Here is a 23,518-nt window from a genome sequence, read left to right on the forward strand (position 1 = left end):
GTTGATATTCATAGTCGGAGGTACTGAGAGAGATTAAAGATGTATTGAGAGACACTGGAGACTGAGGGCCTCAGATTGTTAAAATAATGGAGGAGAATGCCAGTGCGGATAACAGTTCTGTTCATAGAAGAGACAGCTGGAGATGAAGTGGATGTGCAAATGAGTTGTGGTAAATCAGGAGTTTCTACTCTGATACATTCTTCAGCAAAGATGGTCTTTAACGTTTGAACTTTTCAAAAAATTAAATAAAAATTATACAATATAAAATAAAATAATAACATAAAAAATTAAAATAAAATAAGAACACAATAATAATATTTTGGATTTACTATGATATTTAGAAATAAACCTAACCTTGTTTTTGGTGATTACAGTGGAGTAATTTACAATGTTTCACTACAAAGCACCACAAAAAGCCATGAGCAAGGGGATTATAGGTATGAAATATGGTGAGGGATGACTTGCATGAAGAAATATAATACTTCAACTCTTGCTAAATCCCTTGCAAGCACAAATTCCCAACCCTTGGAACAGCTGGAAAATACGACATCTATTAAAATCAATCAACGATTTGTGATTTCTGATATAAGAACACTCATATCTGAAGATCTGTCTTTTAACAGAGCCCTCTGTGTTTATTTGCACGTGTTTATGCACCATCCGTACTGCTGTGTCTTAGGCTGCGTTTACACTTGGCATTAACATGCGACCTGTATCCGGATGTTGTCCACATACACATTGAAAAGACAAGTGTAATCGCGTTTCTGATCGGAATTTTATCGGATCAGTGTGTCCTGGTCCAGAGGTAGTCGAGATTGTGATCGAATCTCAGTGTAATGTAAACGCAATCTAGCCATCGTATCTGCATTCACAGTTCGACGTTATATAAATCTCTGCCCACTCTCTCTTAAGGCTGTTGGAAAATAATGGCTGGATGCTGTTTTGACAATAAATTAAATGTATTTCAAGCTGACAATAATTTAAAACTGGTTATTTACACTTACATGATATCATCTGTGTCATCTTTTATTTTAATTGTGCAACATTATCTGAATGAGGTCATTGTCAGCGCTGCCGGTGTATTCAGTTGTGATTTTAATGTTATATGTGTTTGTTTCACCATGTTTATTATAAATAATATCTAATTTCTGTCTACAATATATGCATTGCAGCTACAATCTTAGCACGTAAACCCGGATGATATGACTCGTTTAACATGATCAACCCTGTTATTTTTGAATAATCAACTTATATATTGGAAATATTTATTATATACTACTAGAAATATTTATACAGTAGCTTACGCGTTCTCCTTTCGATCATGGAATGAAATGCGGCGGAATAAAATTTTTCTTTGTTTCATCATGCAAGATTAATGTTTGGAAACTGGTAAATTAAGTACCCTATTTGAGATTGTATACTGTATGAACAAATCACAAAAATCATGTGCTATATGGGCACTGCCATTGATAAAAGCGAAAATTTCAAATTGTAAATAAAGCAAAAATTGTTTTATGCTCCACGACAAAGGCCTATTGCAGACCTAATTTAAATATTGTGCAGGTAACAGAAATCCAATCAGTTCCCCAGATACAGATCTGTGAACTAATGTAAACGTGCTTATTGGCTGATGATCAGATCTGCTTGTTTGGATCACGGTGATCGCATGTTAATGCCAAGTGTAAACGCAGCCTTAAGAATTTGTGACATCGATAGGGCATGTCTGCGTGTTCTCATCTTACCATCACGCTCCCTCTCGCTCTCAGGCCGAGCGCGCGGTCCAGTGTCTGACCAGTCCCCTCTCAGACGCAAGCGCTTCACCGGCGGCTGCCTCAGCTGTGGGAACACACATCAACAAGCTGCCAATCACAGTCAAAACCTCTCAGACGCCCTAAAAATAACACTCTCCACCCCGAGCCTTGACATCACTTATCTAGACTGGCACGTTTGCAGGAATAATGACCAACATACATTTATATGAGGGCAAGTCTAATAATGGTAAAGGAGGGTTTAGATGCCCAACCCTACAGAGTGAAACAGAACATCAACATGGTTTTCAATTACAATATTAAGTTCACTTCAACCAAAGCTCAACATGAGAAGTTAAAGTAATGTCTGTTTGTTTCACCAATTACAATGTAGTACAATTAACATGTGATGACTCTGTACATCAATATTGCTTATTTTAATGGCTTTAGCAAAATAAAGTTTGTAAATACATTAATACTGTACAATACATATGCTTTTATAGACTAGCCCTAAAAGGGATAGTACACTAACAAAATATTTTATCATTATTCAATCATATTCATGTCTTTCAAAATTAAAAGACGATATTTTGAAAGTCAGTGGAGTCCAAACAACATTGGATATCATTGATTTTCATTGTATGGCCAAAAAAAATTATAACTTTATTCAACAGAATAAAGTAGGTAAATGAAGACAGAATTTTATTTTGGGGTGATCTATCCCTTTAAAATTCAACACTAAATCTGATACATTGTGTAACAGTATCCAATCCAACAAGGGGTCCGTGGTCTGAAAAAATGTAAGACCTTGAGATGGTGATAGGATAAACTATTGAGGCCACCTTTCCACGTGCCTCACTCCTCGCACAACTTTCACCATCTCAGTCAGTCAGGACACTCTATTTTGGGTGTCCGGGTGTATTAACAAGACAAGCACCAGCTCTAACATAGCCACATTAGACTAAACAGAGCACATCAGAGACCAATGTGTTCATTCTAAAAATAATATAATAATGAGCACTGCAGCTTCTCCCCACTTCACATGAAGGGATAAAATGAGCTATTCTTTTTTTACTTTGTTAAGAGGCTGGAGAGGACACATGCAGACTGTCAAGGTGCTTGTGGTTAAGGTGCTGTTTATTTTGAGTAAAACTTGCAGAATGGCTCTGTTACAAGACCATTTATAAATAAACATTATACTTAAAATGTAAATTTGAATACGTGATTGATTTAACCTAGTTTATCAGCAGTTAACCTCCATTCTGTTTGGACACAATTCCATTCTTAAGTAAACCATACTCAGCCCTCAACAATTTGACACTGCACCAGCTCTACATTCACTGATCGCTAAACAATTGATTAAAATCTTGGTGTTGTAGTAGCAAAGATTTATTGAAGTCAACGGAACCTCCTTCGCTCTCGCTGGGCAGTCATTGTGCACTAGGTGCCTATTTCTGTCTCGGCAGTGGAGCTCTGCGTGTTTCTGCACCTCTATTTGGAAAGGAATGTGATCGCGGGGGATCCGGACACAGCTGATCACACCGTACGACAGCTGAAGGGACCAGAGCGGTGACCCAGCACATTTCACCACTACTATCCCAACACAACACAAGTCTGTAGACTGGCAGTTTAGATCAAAGAGACTTGATTAAGTAATAGTAAAGCAATTAATAATGTTCTATTCTATTTTACCAAATCAGCATATTAGAATGATCTTAAGGATCATGTGTCATTAAAGACTGGAGTAATGGCTGCTGAAAATTCAGTGTTCAATCACAGGAATAAACTACATTTGAAATTGTATTAAAATAGAAAGCAGTTATTTTAAATTGTAATAATATTTCACAATATTACTGTTTTTATTTTACTATTGATAAATGTAGCCTCGGTGAGCATAAGAGAAAAATACTTTTTTGGGGCACGTCATGCTTCTGGCTGATTGGCTGATATTGTCTTTTCTGGTTGCGAAAAATCTACTCATTGTGACAGAGAAATTACTTGTTGCTGGAAACGTGTTGCATCAAGCCTGGTTAGTACATGGTATACCAATCGCAAAGCCTGTCTAACTTTCTTTGCCATTTCATTCCCTTAAAGGCGCACTCAGTCATTTATTTCCTCAAACATTTTTACACATAAAGTAAAGGAATGGCCACGAAAACTGCACAATTTCACTTGCAGAATAAATCAATTAAAACCATTAATATGGTTTTTAATATATAAATATCCCTATATCATTTTTTCATTCCCTGGCCACAATTAGTCTTAACAGGGGAATGTCACTCAGAAGTGTAACAAGCAGTGATCCACATCCTAAACCAAAGCAGCAATGTCTTTTGATCCATCCTCTCTGACACTTCTCTAAAAAAACTAATTTCAAACTGCATCACTGAAGCACAATACTGCTGAGGATTACACAGAGTACATGAGACAAGTGCGCAGAGAACTTCAAAAGTCCTTTATTTAGTTTTTGCCTTAGGCAAGAACAGTAACTGCACACACTTGCCCCCAGACCAGTCGCTCTTGACTTTCAGATGTCTGGCTCCATTTCCATTAGGGCTTCACATCTCATGGAATTAAAATCGAAAGTGCGATTTGATCTTATGCGATTAATAAACCGCGAAAGGTTGCAATTTGATTACATAATATAGTCTGAATGCTTTAAAGTTAAGAAGTGGCACTCTGGTGTCTGCAGTCGAGTACACATACTGAGAGGGTGTAGGGGGATGCTTTCACATACTAATTCAGTTCACTTTAAATTCGTATTGTGCTCATTCGCAATATGCACAGAAAGCCCTACAGGTTCACACTTGCGTAAATTTAATTTATTAATTTTAAAAGTTTAGTTTAAAATCAGCATGAAATGTCAGTTAAGATAGTCTTTTCTTCCCTATTGTGATGTATATCCGAATTAAACGGCTTCTTGAACAAAATAAAATGTTGATTTTGTCCATCAGGAATTGATTAGATTAATGGATCGTTATGGTTTGCAATTGCATCCTGCAATATTTAATAAAAAATATAAAAACTGTCAATTTGGATTTCATGGTGACTTTAAATCATTGTATAACAGACCACAAGTTAACTATCTCACTGTTAAATACTGAAATGTCTGGTATTTGTAATGTGACTAATATCACAAGAACTTCTGTGGCAAGAGATATATTTCAGTCTAATCAAGCTCTGTGTTGTGGGTTTTTGAGTATTTCCTTTTTGTTCTGCTCTCACAATGTGAAAAACACAAGAGACACTATGTTCTTGTGATCTTCTTATCCGATTTAAATATTTTCCATAAATTATTCCACTAGTCAGCACTTGGAATCTATCGTATCTTTCCACAAATTCTCCCTCACATCTTTCTCTCTGCCTATTTTCACAGGGTGCTTTAAACCCCTACTTTTCTTCACTTCTGATCCCTATTAGCATCCCGTACTGAGGGAGATTTTCTGAAGTAGGGAAATGCAACAGACAAAATATTTTAATTTTTATCTCTCTAAAATGATGTAAAGCATTTTGAATTATCTGTCGGTTTTTCAAATTTAGTAAATTAACTCTTCTCTTAAACAAATTACCTCAGGTGCACACCATAAGCTCTAGTGTTAAAATGGCCAAAGAACATCCTGCTGATATCAGCTTACCTCCTCTCGCCGCTCTTCAGAAGGGCCCTTGAGCTCTCTGGCCTGGTCATCTTTGGGGTCAAACAGGTAGATGTAGTCAGAGGAGTAACTGACCAGCACTTCTTGTCCATCTTCACTGTAACACAGAGAGGTGACGCGACAGGATTTGGAGGACAGGTGGGCTGGGACAAAACGCACACACATGCCGGTCGTCCCTCTGCCCATGTAGTTACCTAGCGAAACAGAAAAACATTTATAAGACAACATGATGCAACATTCAAAACTTAGCTTAATATTTTAAACAAGCTTAAAGTAGGAACTGAATTTTTGGGTGATTCAGAGAATGTGAAGTCATCTTTAGGAGAACTTAAAAATATAAGCTATCCTTCTCAAATGAGCTCTGAGAGTTCAAGACCTCTCGTTGTGGTATAAGTCACAGATCCATATCTGGCTCCTAATGCTAAATATTAAAGATTGTGAAATCATGTGGAGGGTATTTGTTCCTCTCTAAACATGATTTAAAGAAAGGCTGAAATGATGAACATGAACCATTTCTCACCCGTAGCTCTTGTTCCCAGCATTCTTCTGTCGTAGATCCTCACGGAGCTATCTGAACAGCCCACAGCAAGATAGTAGGGGACTAGGGGGCAAATGGATATTGAGGTAGCGGCTCTCCGGCAATTAATCAAAATGTCCTGATAAGGGACAGCAGAGAGAGAGAGAGAGAGAGAGAGAGAGAGAGAGAATGTGGGGAATGACGTCAAATAGACAAACACCAGTAAATAAATATGTGGTATGTAACATTTGAAAACCACAGCACAGGTTATCAGGACATCTTTAAATAAACATTAGTGAATCAAACACAAAGGGCAAATAGGGCAATTTTTTTTTTTTTGATTGGCTGAGAGTATCATTTGGATTATAACCAATAATGTTGGTTAACTTTCAAAAGGGCATGATTTTTTAAAATGTTTTTAAAACAAGTCTCTTATGCACACCAAGTTTTTACATGCACACTGTATTTACAAATACAGTAAAAACAGTAATAATGTGAAATATTATTACAATTTAAAATACCCATTTTTATATACCCAAAATACCCATACCTTGCAGTATCTTCACAGATGAAGGCATTAGATAACAAAATACCGAACCATATGGCATTTATTTTATTATTATTTATTTATTATTTCATTTTTATAGCACAAGCACACCTTTTAAGCATATAATATAGTCCCGCCCACACAAAAATCTCATTGGTTCAAATCCCACTTCACATGTACTGTATATTAAATCTATTTGATTCTACTACTGGCAGAACACAAGCAGAGTACAAACAGTGTGTTGTCTCTGTCTTACAAACAAATGCCTTCTGATAGAAACAGAAAGCAATCATGCCTTCAGGCCAATACCGTCCTCACAGCACACGCTCTGTGGGTTGAGAAATCGAGGTTGCAGGCAGCTTCCCGAGAAATACATCTGAGGTGCATGCAGCACTGCATCAGTGTTATTCACCAGCGGGACTGGTGACATTGAGGGATGTGGGAGGGGAGCCTGATTTCAGATCAGTACAGCAGCCCCTCCCCAGAGCACTACCAGGAAGAAACTTGCTGAGCCTTTGGGTATATTTGGTGATGTATGTATCTACAACATGTTCAAGGCATTCTTACATCTTTACAGTCCTCCTTTGTGCAGCTCGTCTTCATCCGCAAGTCAAACCACCTCACTGTACCATCTTCTCCACAGGACAAGAAGGTATAGGGGTCATTTGGCACCGTCATTATCTTTAGACAGAAACAAAAAGTAAGAAATATGTGAGACGTCAACCTCCACCTCACCACTTTGAGAAGCACACTTTGTGGATTTTATTTCCTCTAACACCTTTACCTCATAAGCAGTGCCATAGTGGCATGTGAACTGGCACTGTCTGTTGATTTCTTGGCTCTTTTCTGTGTGTGTGTAGAAAATGATGCCGTCTCCTGAGCAGGACACAATCTGTTGATCGTTAGTGTGGGGCATGAACTTTGCGCTGAAGATGTTGGCCCGATGTCCTGAACGAATAGTCGTCTTGACCTAAAGGAAAAAGCACAACCATTTGAAATGGAACAAACATGTCAACAAATACGCCACGGTTTAGCACAAGTTTGGTTTAATAAAGCTTTGATATTTTAAAATGATCAGCATTCAACGCATTAACCTTTCTAGATATCTTAGAAAATTCTGCTTGATACAAATACAGATAATAATTTTCATGTTATGGCCAATGACTAATAAATGGCTGATATTAAAAACTCTATATTCTGTGTTGTATATAATTTTATCCAAATAGTGTTTTATCTAAATAAAAAATAAAAAACCAAAATGCTAAAAACTAAAATCAATCATTAAAATAACTCAACTTTAAGTGAGCATTGGATGATGGCAAAGGTAATCTAAATTTCCTCTAAAATAGAGGTAATCTTATACAATATCGACTGATACCGATAAATCAAAAAACTTTAATATAGTCCGATTACCAATATGGTACTGATTGTATGCCAGCGATTCAAAATAATCCATTATTGTAATAAAATGCATACAGTAGCATGCATAACAAAAGTGAAATGCAGTTTTATTTGTAGCAGTTTTGTCTTTAACTTACCTTTCTGTTGTAAGGGTTTGTGATAACCAAGTTAGTGTCATCGGAACCTGATAAGATGTATTCTCCTGTTTCATTCCAGGATATGGTGTTAACCTTTAAAGAAACACGAAAAACAGCTGCTATGAACACCAACATCGATTGCTCTAAAAAAGAAAAGCTTAATTATTCTGTCCCATAAACTGTGCCATTATTTAGCATAGTCCCCATCATTTTCTTTAAAGAAATATTTCACCATAAATGAAAATTCTGTCATCACTGACACAAAAACTCATGTAATTTCTTCTTTGGAACACAATTTTGAAGAATTATTCTTTCGTGTTTCACTAAGTTTCTATTTGATGACATCATTAACTGAGCTCCACTGATAACACCATTATTTTTTAACCATCACATAAATTCCTGCTTTAACATTTTAGAGCTGAGGTAGAGTGTGCTGCCTGTGCCTTTAAGAGAAAGCAATCAATATTTCATTAACTCAAGGTTGATACGCTCTTTTCCTCCCCTTTCTAGAGCAGCTCAAACATCATCACACAGGGTCCATTTCCTTTGACCTCTGCCTTTCAAAAATAACATCATTGGGAGGGATTAAGCATTTATCCCTCATTCTGCTCTTCCGCTTTTCACTCTACTGCTCTGCTTTGTGTAGTGGGGAGATGGAATTAGATTGTGTTAGATTTAGTAAGATGCATTGCATGTTAAAATAACAAGTGTTGAAAGCAGTCTGAACTGTGTCATTAGGGAATGCGGGGAGTCTGCTTTATAATGAGGCAACACTGGAACAGAACCTGAAACATTACCCCAAAGTCAGGTGATAAAAGACATCTATCTCTTCTTGAAGTTAAAAATGCACAGTGTGCATTTGTCCTGGTTTTATACACCAGCTGACACAGTTTAAAAAGAGGGAAAATGGAAGGCCATAAAGAAAGGCCATCTGATCAAATGGAATAAACAAACTGTTTATAAACTGAATTTTTTTTTACAAATAGGGATAGCTTTTATAAAGCAAAAAAAGAGATACAAATTCTATGTTCTTTTTAGGGATTGAAATAGATGTATGATAGGCAGTTTATGGTCAAACACATATTTTTCTTTAATTTATGAGAAATATTTAGCCCCAACAAAGAGAGAGATAGACTAGATCACTAGTTATCATTATCTATTGTTAGTTGCAACCCTATTACACATTCATTCATTCATTCATTCAATAAATTATACTTTTATAAAGGTTTGCTTATTTAATGTTTATAACAATTAAGTAAAAAAAAACAAAAAAAAAACGGATCGGTCATTTTAATCTGTTAGTACTCCATTTGTCTCAATGGATTTATTCTGAGCTATGATGTGAAAGGAAGCAGACAATAAAAATATAAGTCAATTTCACACATTTTAGAGTCCTCCAGACCTGCTATAATTTAATGAAATATTTAATATTTAAATGTTGCTTGCAAAAAACTGTTCAAAGATTTTTTTTAAATGATTTTGATAAAAAGCTGCATTTATTTGATAAAAAAAAAAACTGTAAAAACATTAAAATATGATTACAAAAGTTTTTTATTTTAATATGTTTTAAAAAGTAATTTATTCCAGTGATGGTAAAGCTGAATTTTCAGCATCATTACTCCAGTCTTGTCACATGATCCTTCAGAAATCATTGTAATATGCTGATCTGAGGCTCAAGAAACATTTCTTATCATTATCAATGTTAAAAACAGTTGTGCTGCTTAACGTTTTTGTGGAAATCATAATAATTTTTTTCAGGATTGTTAGATGAATAGAAAGTTTTAAAGAACAGCATTTATTTAAAAAGAGAAATCTTTTGTAACACTGTAAAGCCCCTTTCACACAGCGCGATGATTTCGGGAAATTGCCGGGAAATTGCCAGAACGCCTTCTGTGTGAACGCAAATACGACCCGGGATTGATGCCAGGTTGGGGACCTAGTAACATTGCCGTGTTCAGTCCCGGAACGCGCGCTGTGTGAACAAAAGCCGTAATAATGACGCTGACGCCGGGATCGTTCGCCCACTGGCGGAGCTAGGGGGTGGCCAGGAGCTTGGCCACCCCTCTCCCAACTGCTGTTTCTGTCTCTTTTTTTATTGACAAAAATTGCGTTTTTTAAAACTTGTCCACCAGCGTCCGATCAATTTTTGTTCCGACGCGACGCCTGTGACGTTTTCGCTGCTTGGGGGCGGGGTTTGTGGGCTGGACATTGTACGGACATCATGTACTTTAAATATGAAACCATAGCAACGCCCATACACAAATTCTCGCCGCCGAGTTTCCATTGGCTGCTGCCCCGCGTTTTGACGCTCTCATTTGCATAAAGTAATCGACGCGACGCGACCCATCATGCTTTGCGGGGGCGTTTTTGCTGCCTGACGTAGTTCCATAGGAAATGAATGGGCTTTGGCGTCGCGTCCGATCAATTTTTGTTCCGACGCGACGCCTGTGACGTTTTCGCTGCTTTTCGCGCCGGGAAAAATGTACTTTAAATATGAAACCATAGCAACGCCCATACACAAATTCTCGCCGCCGAGTTTCCATTAGCTGCTGCCCCGCGTTTTGACGCTCTCATTTGCATAAAGTATCCACCGAGATACTTTTTTGCAGCGCCGCTGTTGACCAAATCGACGCGACGCGACCCATCATGCTTTGCGGGGGCGTTTTTGCTGCCTGACCTAGTTCCATAGGAAATTAATGGGCTTTGGCGTCGCATCAGAAATCGAGACGCTGGTGGACAAGCGGCTTTAGACCACAAAAAACGTGAGACTTTTCAGACGCACACTCCAACTTCACCTCAGCGCCAGGCGCAAGTCAAACGAGTGCGGAAATGTGCAAGTGCCGAATGAGCTTCAGCAGAACATCAGACAGTTATACGCACTAGTAAATATAGAGTCAATCTTTCTCAACTGGTGGGTTGCAAGACCGTTTTGAGTAGGCCTAAGACGAATAGTGTGCAGTCAACAACAAACGTAATTCTCTTTTTTTCTGATGCTACTTCTATTTTAGACGATGTGTGTGAAAGCTTGTGACACTTCTGTCAGATGCTGAGAAAAAGGGCGTTGTCCTTATTCAGTTGGCTATCTTCGGTAAGATGACGAGATGTTGTCAGGCCAAATGTCAGTAAAACTAACTAACTTTTCTGTCATACGGCTGACAGCTGTTGTATTGTGCTTGCCGTACGCACATCACGCGCAAATGCGGCGTGCTGTTGCCGTAGTTGTCGTCAATTAACTGATTGAATCAAAAAGGCGATTAAAGCCGTCAAAACTGCATGCATGTATTTGTTATGCGTCACATGTGTCTGGATTAAAATAGTCTGCTATGTGAGATCACAATATAAGGCACAAACTGATATGTAATGTTTTAATGTCCAAATAAATGTGAGCACTGTGCATTTGTACTAACTAGACGATAGGCATTCATTTTGCGTTAATTTGTAAAGGACAAACAAAAATGGATAATTTTTAAATCCATAAAATAACTAATTTTACATTCTGGCTACATTACATTATGAAAAACATAACATTTTACATTATGTGCTGTTGACTTCCGCCTTGTTCACATTCTTGCACATGGGGATTCAAAAGAGAACTTTTGTTTTCCTTTGTAATTTAGGTATGATAGAACTGTTGCAATTATTTATTTTGACAACTAATATAGAAAGTTAAACTTTTTTTTTGACAAACTCAGAATTGGTTGAAGAGTTCATTGATTATATAAAACGCATTGAAGGTTGAATAATCTTTGGACTACAGTAGTTCTGCATGTTATCTCATCCATGAAGATGCAACAATGTAGAACAAGCTATTGGAGATTTTGAGAACCAGAACCAATCTAACTGAGCAAGTTGAACTTTAGCTATAGTGTGTGCCCTTTTATTACTATTTAATTCATTTTAATATGAGGTGGTGGGTAATAATAAAAAAATATAAAAATCACTCAGTATTCCATGATTCCCAATTCACTACTATCTCAATTACAATTAAGTACAAATGAACTTTATTCAGTTGTGTAGGCACTAAAACAGTCCAATACATTATCAAATTATTTTTTATGATAAAATAATTAAGATTTCTGTGCCACCCCAGACTGGTTGCTGGCCGTTGCCTGGCCACCCCTGGCTCCGCCACTGCGTTCGCCAGCTGTGAAACGGTACGTAACGCGCATGTTTATGATCGAATCAGAGAAAAATGCACAAGCGTGGTTTCTCGAGAGAGAAATCTCAGCTCATAAGCAAAGACGCTGCTGAGACATCGATGTCACGTGTCTTTACGGGATTTTTACGGGTTGTGTGTGAACGCACTCTCTGATTCCGGAAAATCACCGGCAGTGTGAATGAACCAAAATCAAACGAATCCGAGTCAAATTCCGGGTCACTTTATTTACATTTACATTTATTCATTTAGCTGACGCTTTTATCCAAAGCGACTTACAATTGCTATATATGTCAGAGGTCGCACGCCTCTGGAGCAACTAGGGGTTAAGTGTCTTGCTCAGGGACACATTGTCACAGTGGATTCAAACCCGGGTCTCTCACACCAAAGGCATGTGTCTTATCCATTGCGCCACCACCATCTACCATCTACTTTATCCGTGTATTTTCCGGAATCTCTGTGTGAAAGGGGCTTAAATGTCTTCACAGTCACTTTTGATATATTCAGAGCATCTTTGCTCAATAACAGTATACATTTTTTTTTTTTTTTTTTTTTTATGGCTGTCAATTTAGAAAGATGTTCATTGCAGCCAAATGGTGTAGTTATGACATTTAGCAGCAGGGGTTTTACAAATGTGATGTGTTATATCTGCTTATTGTGAACAATCCTTGGTGTTCTGTTCCTGCCCATGTTCAGGCCTCAAATACTGTAGTAAAATACAGAATCCTTTTCACTGATACAAACAAATTGAAAACTTGCGCTAGCTCGATATTGCAAGTTTTTTAAAGCCCGTTAACGGATATTAGACTTGCAATTAAAATAGAGTACATGTCCCAGCAGTAAAGAAACATTGACAAAATGACGTCCCTGGTGGCTGTCTGGCGCCTATCAGCTTTTGAGTTTAAATCACTGACAGATAAAGAACAGGAGCCACAGATAAGTGGGTAGAAAGAGACGCACACACAACACTCACACTCAATGCAAGCACAACGATTCATTCCCCTGAGACAAAATAACCCAGACAGACACATTCTCCTACAGGCACATTTGTCAAGGAAAAAAATTAATCAACAAAAAAAGACTGCTTGGGGCAAGAGCATCAGACACAAATGGAGACTTGAGTACAGGTGAAACAAAGGGTTTAGTGACTTACACATCCATCGTGCACACTGAGAACGGCTTCAAGCTTCAGTCGTTGCACAAACTCTTTTCTCCCTACAGAAAAAGAAATAACACATTTTATTGAGGCATCTCCTCTCACTTACAAACTCAGTCATTTGCATTGTCTGTTAAACCACACAAGAGAGTATTCACAAGGACATACAACTGATGTGTCCCACATTAAATACACACTTAATTCAGCTCTTTAAAGCTGTCATTTCTGTGCTACTAGCAGCACCAAATGTAATTGCACAATTGACTGTTTCCAAACAGGTTTCTTCCCATCATCAGAATTTTGAAAGAAATGTATTCAGCAAGAATTAGACAATAAAGGCCTTTATATTGTTACAAAAAATGCTGTTCTTTTGAACTGTCCATTCATCAATGAATTCTGAAAAAAGATGTATCAGTTTCCACAAAAAAGCTGTACAACTGTTTTCAACTCTGATAATAATAAGAAATGTTTCTTGAGCAGCAATTCAGCATGATTTCTGAAAGATCATGTGACACTGAAGACTAGAGTAATGACTGTTTCATCTGGGCAATAACAAGATTAAATTAAAGCTGCAAGCAGCATTTATCGGGGTTCAAGCATTTAAGGCCTTTAAGCACATAAGCATCAAAAGACAAAGTTTTATTTAGCAAACTTTTAAACACTGACATCATAGATGGAAAAGACCATTTACAGCCAATACAGGCAATTTACCATTTTCCATTATTGATCTAGGGAGTCCAGAGAATTGTCCTAGACTGGTCTGGTCCCGATCGGGCGAAAAACCAGGGACTAGTTTGCAAAAGTAGGTTTTGGACAAAATGCGACATAGCAGAAAATGTTTCCTGCCTAAATCGAAATTGGATACTCGATTTTGTACTTTTGGTTTTTCTGTAGTGCCACCTATGGGCCAATCGGGGTCATACTCTGATAGGTTCTCCCCAAATTGAGGCCTACCATCTGGCCAGGTTTCAAGTCTCTAGGCTAAGGGCCTGCACGATCAGTTTTACAAAAACATTTCATGCTTGAACCCCTAATTACATTTTAAAATGTAAATTTTAAATTCTATTTTAATTCTATTTTTAAAATGACAATATTATGTCACAATATTTGTTTTTACTGTATATTTGATTTGCGGCCTAAAGAACGGTAGTGCAAGTAGATCCAATGCTGAAACATCAGGCCACTCAAACAAACAACAGCAATGTGTTGATAGCACCACAGTGTTAACAGTTTTTGGTTGGAAGTTGGAAGTCAACCACTATTGCCAAAATGACACCTTTCAGTTTAAACAAGATCAGCATATCCCATTTACTCTTAAGTCATTTACAAGACAAGGTTCTCTATGTCAAGAAAAATAAAAAAAAAAATCAACAAAAAAGACTGCTGGAGGGTAAGAGCATCAGACACAAATGGAGTCTTGAGTATAGGAGAAACAGAGGATAAGAATATGAATTATTATATGAATAACATGCACACTAATCTAAGGTTGAAAGCGCATTTATGTTGTAAATCAAAGCTGGAGTGTGTATAAAACGATATTATGTGCCTGAGGAGGCTGGAATGATTGTTAATGGCTGCTGATATATCTTCACTGCTTTGGAGAAATGCCAAAACACTATTACGTTACCTCCTGTATTTGCTGAGTCGCTGTCCAAAGACGGAAAACATCCTGTCATACACTGATGTGGTAATTTCAAGTTTGTGGATGTTGTTTTGTTTTTGTTTGTCTAATCTCTTATAAAATACCATAGATTTATTTGTCATGCAAATACTGTAGTTTAGACCCAACAATGCTGGTGCACTACAACGACAATAGCAAGCCACAACTGGCACTTCTTGCATTAAGAAACATTTACATCATTTATGTTTTTATTCCTGACAAGCAGATAACTGCGTGTGGTTGGTAAATGACAGATCTTTCCATGGCTGTATTTTCAGCCTGTGTAATAAGGAGCTACAAATAGCAAGAGGCAAACTTAGGCCAAACATTTTCAATGGTGCAAGCCTGGAGAAGAGCAACAGCCTGAGATGACATTGCTCTATGCATTGATAGTACAACCTCTATACTGGCAGATGACACATGCCAAAATAAAGCAAAAGCTGGTTTTCACTTATAAAATGCAAAATCTCAGCATTTTGGACTGGGTTGGGATTTGTAGACTAGAATTTGAGAACATTTGTAGGGATGTAAATCTACTCTCACTCCATTCACAAATGCATAAAACAGATACTCTGTTGTATTTTTGGCTGATCTTTGTTTCTAACGGTTAGCGCTGGCAAGTTTCATAATATGAACAAGAGCCGAGCTAAATTTGGCACACTCTGAATGATATGCTATCATCACTATCTGAATGTGAGATCCAGAGCAAAACAGCTCACAGACACAAAACACTGAACATATTGGAGCAAGTCATTAACCAAACAGAATTCAGCATCCAATTTTTAGGGTACAGAGAAGAAATGAGCTGAGCTGGACTTGTTTAAAATACATATTTGGGTCAGACCAGGTGGATTCTATTACATAAGCGTGCTTTGAAGTCTGCCAAGACTGGCTGACACTTCTCTGAGGTCTCTCAGCTCAAGTGTAATGTTGCAGAGAGGGATGTCTGACTACACAACAGAGCTACATATTATTCACCAGTGAAGTAAAATATTCTTTTGCCTGATTTGAGTGAAAATGACTTTTAGAGGTCAGATAATGTCAGATTCTCTTCACTGTCAAGCCATGAGCACAATTCCTATTTATTCCTATAATAAATGTTCAGTTTATGGAGGCACAGTGACAGGGTAATACTGAATCAAAATTGTGAATTGAAAATATGAAGTGAAAGTTCACCCAAAAATGAAAATTCTGTCTACCATTTCAATTAAATTAAATTCACATTTATTTGTATAGCGCTTTTCACAATATTGTTTCAAAGCAGCTTTACAGAAAATGCATGTCTACATTACAATTTAGAGTGATCTGTTTCAAACCCTAACCCTTACACAAGGCGATAATATGGCTTTACAAGACTAATATAGTGCAAACATCATATCATAGACTAGGTTTGTGGTACTTTTTGTGTTGTTTTTTGTCATTTTGGATCTTAAAGGCCTCTGTACCTCTTCACTTTCATTATATGGAAAAATACAGCATGGACAATCCATGATTTAACTAATTTTGTGTTTTACAAAAGAAAAAAAATCAATAATGTGAGGGTGAGTAAATGACAGAATTGACATTTTTGTGTGAACTATGAACTTTTTTGGAAACATTTTTCAATCCTGATTTGGTAACACTGAGGTTCTCGATCTAAAAATAAATAAGAGCTAAACTATTTATGGCAATAAATAAAATATATCTGCAAGCCATATCAATCTGTAACTGAAAATCAAAACAACAATACATGTTTTGTGTCAAAATCAAAAGCGCTTGTTAGTCAATGACTAACAAGTGAAATTTTGTGGAAAAACAAGCTTGCTGATGTAAAAAAAGAAAAACCTTCTGTCTAAAGTTATTAAAAACATAACAGATCAAAAAATAAAACAAATCAGTGGCAGTGTTGTGTTTTGATGGACTATTACAACCTCTTCACACTATGATTCCCTTCAATAACATAAAGACTGACAGTCAATTACGCAAATTTGCATGCATAAAAAAGTAAAAACAGAAACCTAATAATATCTCATGTTTCAAAACAGATAGATTCTTCGTATGCTTCTTAAATTATATTGCTCTTAATTGTTAGGGCGAAAAAAAACTAACAAAAAAACGTTTTTGGCACTTATAAGCCATTTTATAAAAAATTCTTTAAAAAAATCATATATACATTAATGTTTTCTTCGATATTTTGGAACATAAACAACCTTTTGAAACAAAGGACTTATGAATCATTGATACCTAATGAATCATTGGTCTATTTCATTTTTGATATAATATGCAATTGTGAGATATGCATAATTTAAATGGGTAAAATTAAAAAGGAAAAAAGGAAGAAGAAAATTGTAGTCAAAATACAAGTAGCCTACTTCCCTTTAAATCTGAAAATCTGAGACAGAGCTCTTTCCAGGCCAATCAGTTTGACATTTCATTATTTTATTTTATTTTTCTATTCTTAACCAAAATGTTAACACTGGTGCGATTCCATTATGCCGTTCTGAAAACAGATCAGCATCAGAGTAACAGGTCAGATGATCTTTAACCAGTCCCTATCCTATGTGCAAGCTCAAATGACAGCTGTCACCTAAAAAGGTCTTCGTAAACAAGTCTGATTTTTAAGTGTGTCATACATACTGGTCGTAGTTTCTTACCTAAATATTTTGTCCTGACCGCAAATGGATCTGTGCATCCAATGGTACGTTTTCTTACATCCCAAATGAGGTTGCCAGAGCAGGACATGTTGTTTAAACCTTTAACGTTGAGACATGCATGGATGAAAAGGGGAGAGCAGACGCTTTTCTCTGTGTTTGTCTTCCTTCCGTGTCGTTTGATTATTATTGTTTCCCCACACAAAGCCTAATATAGTCGGTCATATAAGTTCATCGACAACTGATACTGGATGAATGAGATATTACTCCTCGATATCGACACCCCCGCGGCGATCCGTTTCCGACACTACGTCCATGATTGCTTTAAGGTGTAGTAAAAATATTGTGCTTCTTGTTTGGCTATCCGCTTTAGCCTCTGCTGCTCTGGTACGTCAAATCCATCTCGAGCCCAAAGCCAATGAAGGGAGAGAGGCGCAGTATGTTGACTGTAATGAGCGGCCCACTCTCGAGAGCGTCAAGTGTGCGCACAAGTTACGCCGAATCGCTGACTGGATAAATGTCAAGAATATTTTTTTTTAGGTATTTGTACACTAAAATATATATATAAAAAATAGGATAAATCTGTTAGATACACAGATTGACATACAAATAAAAACTCGACATAGTACTGTCTTTAATCAAATAAAATAAAAAGGTTAATAGTGATTGGTTCATACTTAAAAGCGTTGAGAAAAGTAACATGTACCATTTTTTTTCTCTTAAAACAAAACAAGACAATACACAAACAAGAAAACAAGAAAAAGAAAAGAGAAAAAAATTAAGAGGGATTTAAAAACGCTACAATAGTGTAGAAGAAAATAATGACATATTACACACACACACACACATATTTTCATGCACTGTATTATATTAAACAAAACAAATCAACCCACCCAATGAATCAATAAATGTTTGTTAAATGAATTTCCAAACACGCTATTCTCGTGCTACACTCTTCACTACAAAGGATACTGTGAAGGATTCTTTTTTCTTTTCTTTTTATGAATTGCATGGAAACTTTTAACTTCCACGCCCAGTATTCCACAATCAACTTCGTGGAATATTTATATTCTAAACATGACTTCTTTTTTCAAAGAGCTTTGACTTCTTCTTCTGGCTATTTGCACTTCTTGGAATTGTATTAAGCTTAGTCTTTTCTTTTTTTGGGGGGGGATCTTGTATGTTTTTCAAGCAATAAAAAAAAGAAGAAAAACAAAATAAAATCTAATGTTACCTTCTGAATCCTGTTAAACAGTTCTATCTTTCTTAAGTATCTCATTAATGTATTATTCTATCATGATTCAGTCCATTATGCAGCAGTAATTTAAGTGTAATATTTCCTATCCCCATTTCTCATTCTTCCAACAGAAATACCCTTTCGTTTTCATAAGCAGTACAATATATTAGTACATGCTTTAACGTTTCTTCTGGTCCACGTGAACTACGATTAACAGACTCATGGTTGTTAATTCCATATAGGAAATAATTTAGAGCCATGTGCCCAAGGCGAAGTCTAATAATGATTGTGTCTTCTCTTCTACAACAAAAATTCCCTCTTTCAACCCCCTACTTGATTTTAAATGATAAAGATGTCCTCCTCTTTCCTCCACATTCAAAATTTCTTGCCATTTTCCTTTTATAGCTGTTCTGATTTTGACCTTAACTTCTGTTGTTAGTGGAATATTCATATCTATATGTGATACTTTCAGCGCCTGCTTTGCTAAATAATCAACTTCCTTTACAGCACTGACTTCTCAAAGGTCCCGCCCTTTGAGGGCGCACGAGCACCTTCCAGCCAATCACACAAAGAGGCTTGACCATGTCAACCAATCCTATACCACAGTACGTCATGACGCAATTAGCTTTGCGACGCGTCCCCACTGACACTTCACAACGACAACAAACTGCATTAGCAAGGTCGAGAGTAGGACAATAACGTAGACTTGGTACTTTATGCTCGTCCAAAGGTCCTGTTTTCTTGACTACGGGCTCTTGCCTTTTGGAAACACCACGGTTCAATAGCATTAGAGTGTTCTGCACGTCCTAAGCTGTATTTTCGTGCGTGCAGTGGTAGCATTTAGCTTGTTTAGAAGTCATCATGGCTATGGTGGGGCTTAGAGCTTCTTACCACAGAATCCTCGGCAGGATCGAGCATATGCTGCCGGCTAAACTGAGACCTGTGTATAACCACCCCGCAGGTAACACAAATGCTGTTAGTGTGACCTTTTTTTTGTCACTGACACTGATCGTGTTAACCTCTTGAAGTGGCGGCATACACTGATGTGTGTCATATGACGGTGCAGCCATAGAGACTGCTACCTGAGCAGGTATTTTGTCTTATTGGTCAAAAAACAGTATATTTTAAATAAAGGTAATAATGAGCTTGGAACAGAATTAATCTCCTTTGATGAAGATGTAGCTTAGAATATAATATGTTCTTAGATATAGAAAATGTTGATTATATTAGGAAGGTGTTAGACGTGTATCTATATGGTAATTAATTATAGGCGCTGATAATATGTAGAATTAAATTTTATCTTGCATGGAACCATGGTGCATTGTTGACCGGATTTTTTAAAATGTTTGTATGAGTGTTTTTGGCACTTTCAATGATACTGTATTTGTGCAAATTGCCTTTTGCAGACAGATATCATTCTCAGTAATATATTCGTTACTGGATAACTCAATATATGTTCTGTTAAAATAACCTCACGTGATTTATCTTCAGTATGTATTTCTGTTCAGTATGTCAGTATGTTTATAGTTCTACCAGTTTTTGGTGGTAGAATAAATAGAGATCAAATGACGTGTGTTGATAAACAGAGGTTGACTGACAAGACATAAACTAAAAAAAGATTAAACAAAATAACTGTGTTGGCATATAGCACAGCATATTTTGACCTTAGCTTCACCTTTGCCAGAGGGAGGGGGTCATATTAAGCGCTAGAGATGACAGATTTTTTATTAAATGATATTACTTTTTTTTTAATGCAGATTATGTAGATCACTGATGGCACGAACAATGTAAGCTGATTAATGCATTTTAGTCTCACTGATTGTTCAAATATTCAGTGTTTACATATAATAGTCCATAATTGTATCATCAGCCATTGTACATTTTATTTCTTATTGAAAATCACTTTAATTTCACAACAAAGAGCCACAGGGATTCAGGTTCGATCCCAGTCCTCCTATCCCTTCCTCCACGCACTTTCCTCTGTAAAAAATCTGTTTACATTTACCTTTATGTTTTGGAAGGATAATGAGTAATGGGAAAAAAAAGTGCCAGTATATAAAGATCAAGTATTGGTTCCTTTTGTTTTGTATGTTGAAACGCATCTGAAACCTGTCACAATTACACACATTTTACCTGTGAACCATGAGTTTAACTGAATTGATTAATTGATCTGCTCTTTGTTTAGGTCCAAAGACTGTGTTTTTCTGGGCACCAATGTTTAAATGGGTAAGATTAACAACATACAGTGTCTGGATGTTCTTTGTATTTGTAAAAAAAAATAAAAATCTTCTTTTTATTTCTCAATTATTTGTGATTTCACATAGGGTCTGGTCTTAGCTGGCTTAGCAGACATGGCACGTCCAGCAGATAAACTCAGTACCTCCCAATCTGCTGTGCTGACAGCCACAGGTATATATCACGACTCTTTTTAAAAATGTGCACATTTAGAAGTTCCAAATCTCGTTCACTTTATGTTTTTCAGGTGTTATTTGGTCCAGGTATTCCCTGGTTATTATACCCAAGAACTGGAATCTATTTGCTGTAAACTTCTTTGTTGGAGGTGCAGGAGGATCACAGCTCTACAGAATATGGCAGTGAGTACTTTCACTCCTATAGAATACATTCAGGAGTGTGCGGTGTAAAATCACATAAATGGAATGTTCTTGATTTTAGACTATTTTAGACTATCTTGCATAGTAGCCATCTGATGTCATGTCATTCACAACAGCTACATGTGGTTCTGGATCAGTCGATGGCTGTGACAGATCAACAGAGGGAAACTTAAACATCAGCTATGTAGATGTATATAATAAAAAAGCTTATAAAAGGAATCAACTGTACGGTCTAATTTAATGTCTGACAATACCTAAAATGGTTCAAAATGGTAATTTAGAGGTTATATCATTTTTCCTCCCTCGAGGTGTACTTATTTTTTCCCCCACCCAAACACTTATAATTTAGGCCACTTTAAATTAAGTGGGATGCTTTGTTGCTGTTGTGTCTTTAAAAACAACAACAACATTCTGTTCTAAAACTCTTCCCACATTTTATCAGCTGTGAACTCAAAGCTTGTTTTTTGGTTATCTACACTTTATCAAGATTTTCAATAGTAGCAATAAAGCAGACAGGGTCTTCCAGCATATTGTGCAATTTAGGTGTGTGACTAAGTGTGGGGGATTTTCAATATATGTGCTCTTTAATCCCGCAGGCATAAAAGGGAACAGAAGGCAAAGGATAAAGAAGCACAGGCTTGATACCAGTGCTGTGTAAAGTGCACCTAGAGGACCGAAAGGGACTCTCCTTAACTGGTACCCCAGAAACTTCCCCTCCATCATCAGTCATCCAGTAGAGCCTCCAGACACTTTCTTCGTGAACAGAGATCATCTGATTTTTTTTTAGAGTTCAGGTCATTGTCCCGTGCCACTTGTACCTATAGCAACAATTATTACGGTTGTTAAAAACGCACAAAATGTTACATATTCATATTAGTATGATTGTGCATTCTTTAAAATGCTTGTGTTTGAAATGCCTCAGCCTCGGCCTCTGTTATACTATTAACGGAATGTCTCCAAATAAATTTTAGAAAAGTCTTTCATTATTTGTATTTCTTAGGAAATATTTATTAAACAGCTGTAATATTTTTTTTTATTCCACAGTCATATTCATAACATGAAATGGTTTGTCAAAACCCATACATTACAAAATATTAACTGAACTGTATTGTAATATTTGAATTTTTTAATTCACATCAAAATAAAGTAACATTAAAATTCAGATTTACTAAAAGCGTCTTGCTCTTACAATCTAGTGTGCTGTTACATGTTCACATGTGCATTAATCTCTCTAGTTATTCACCTATCTTGCATTATAAATAAAGTATACACTTTTTAAATTACTCCTTATTGGCAACAAATAAGGAGTATCAGAATATCATACTACTCATACAATTTCTGCTCATATTATGCAAATGTTGTGTATGCTTGAAATACAAGATCCTACTACATTTTGCCAGAATATGCAGAAAACAATCCAAGCACATAAATCCCACAATACAAGCACGCAGCTTGTCCATTTCATGTCTCTCTTTTTTTTTAATAAACGATTTCCTGAATGATAATTAAACACCACTTCGGGTGTAATGTCACATTTGACAACAGTCTCACATACTACTATTTGAAATGTTTGCTGTTTCACATATGTAAAAAGTAAAATAGGAGGGATTATTATCTTTTTGTGACAGTACACTGCTGACCCCGTGTGGTAGGCTACTAACTGCACTGTGCTCAGTGAATGAGAATGAGACGTCAATGGAAATGCAGATTTTGTGATCCACATCCACATAGTAAAACAATGCCTAGTTTACGTTTTGTTTGCAGGTATATAACATTGCTTTAAAACAATGCACTAAATGTATCGCTAGTTTTAATGCCCGTGGTCATCATAAATAAAACGCAGACCCCTACAGAACTGTAGTAAAATAATTATTCAACCCCTATACCCTCAAATAGGACGTTATTTGAGGAGACAGCCATTTGTTGTGGTGTCCGAAACCATAGTGGACGTTATTGAGTAAACTCATTCAATCCTACATTGCACCACAAAAACGATTGTAGGCCTACAACCGATGTACGCTCTACGGCTGTCCTAATTCACTCACTCCTTTTCATTCACTCCTT

General features: G+C 36.7%; 2 protein-coding genes and 1 long non-coding RNA gene across 11 annotated transcripts in view; 2 read left to right on the plus strand and 1 right to left on the minus strand.

Annotated features, from left to right (window-relative positions):
• Positions 1 to 18,551, minus strand: part of dcaf6 (ddb1 and cul4 associated factor 6) — a 31,032-nt gene extending 12,481 nt beyond the window's left edge. For 2 of the 9 annotated variants that reach the window (XM_082175409.1, XM_082175407.1), the window contains exons 1-8: positions 17,609 to 18,549; positions 13,313 to 13,374; positions 8,004 to 8,096; positions 7,250 to 7,435; positions 7,033 to 7,146; positions 5,922 to 6,057; positions 5,384 to 5,595; positions 1,743 to 1,836 (exon numbers count right to left, since the gene is read on the minus strand). In XM_082175409.1, the coding sequence (XP_082031535.1) occupies positions 1,743 to 1,836; positions 5,384 to 5,595; positions 5,922 to 6,057; positions 7,033 to 7,146; positions 7,250 to 7,435; positions 8,004 to 8,096; positions 13,313 to 13,374; positions 17,609 to 17,696 (985 nt within the window). In that variant the 5' untranslated portion in view covers positions 17,697 to 18,549. Of the gene's footprint in view, positions 1 to 1,742; positions 1,837 to 5,383; positions 5,596 to 5,921; positions 6,058 to 7,032; positions 7,147 to 7,249; positions 7,436 to 8,003; positions 8,097 to 13,312; positions 13,375 to 17,608 lie in introns of all 9 variants that reach the window. The other 7 variants (XM_082175408.1, XM_082175411.1, XM_082175410.1 and 4 more) reach the window with 7 other exon arrangements.
• The window catches only part of LOC309502862, a 77,183-nt gene continuing 61,768 nt past the window's right edge, over positions 8,104 to 23,518 (plus strand). The window contains exon 1 of the long non-coding RNA XR_014207419.1: positions 8,104 to 11,288. This is a non-coding gene — a long non-coding RNA (uncharacterized lncRNA). The remainder of the gene's footprint in view (positions 11,289 to 23,518) is intronic.
• mpc2b (mitochondrial pyruvate carrier 2b) lies at positions 19,466 to 22,616 on the plus strand. The gene is made up of 5 exons (XM_082175437.1): positions 19,466 to 19,803; positions 21,028 to 21,068; positions 21,167 to 21,251; positions 21,325 to 21,436; positions 22,051 to 22,616. The coding sequence occupies exons 1-5, from the start codon at positions 19,704 to 19,706 to the stop codon at positions 22,094 to 22,096; spliced, it is 384 nt and encodes a 127-aa protein (XP_082031563.1). The 5' UTR covers positions 19,466 to 19,703; the 3' UTR covers positions 22,097 to 22,616.

Source organism: Leuciscus leuciscus, assembly GCF_965113295.1.
Source record: "Leuciscus leuciscus genome assembly, chromosome: 7".
In the NCBI taxonomy this organism is placed as follows: Eukaryota; Metazoa; Chordata; class Actinopteri; order Cypriniformes; family Leuciscidae; genus Leuciscus; species Leuciscus leuciscus.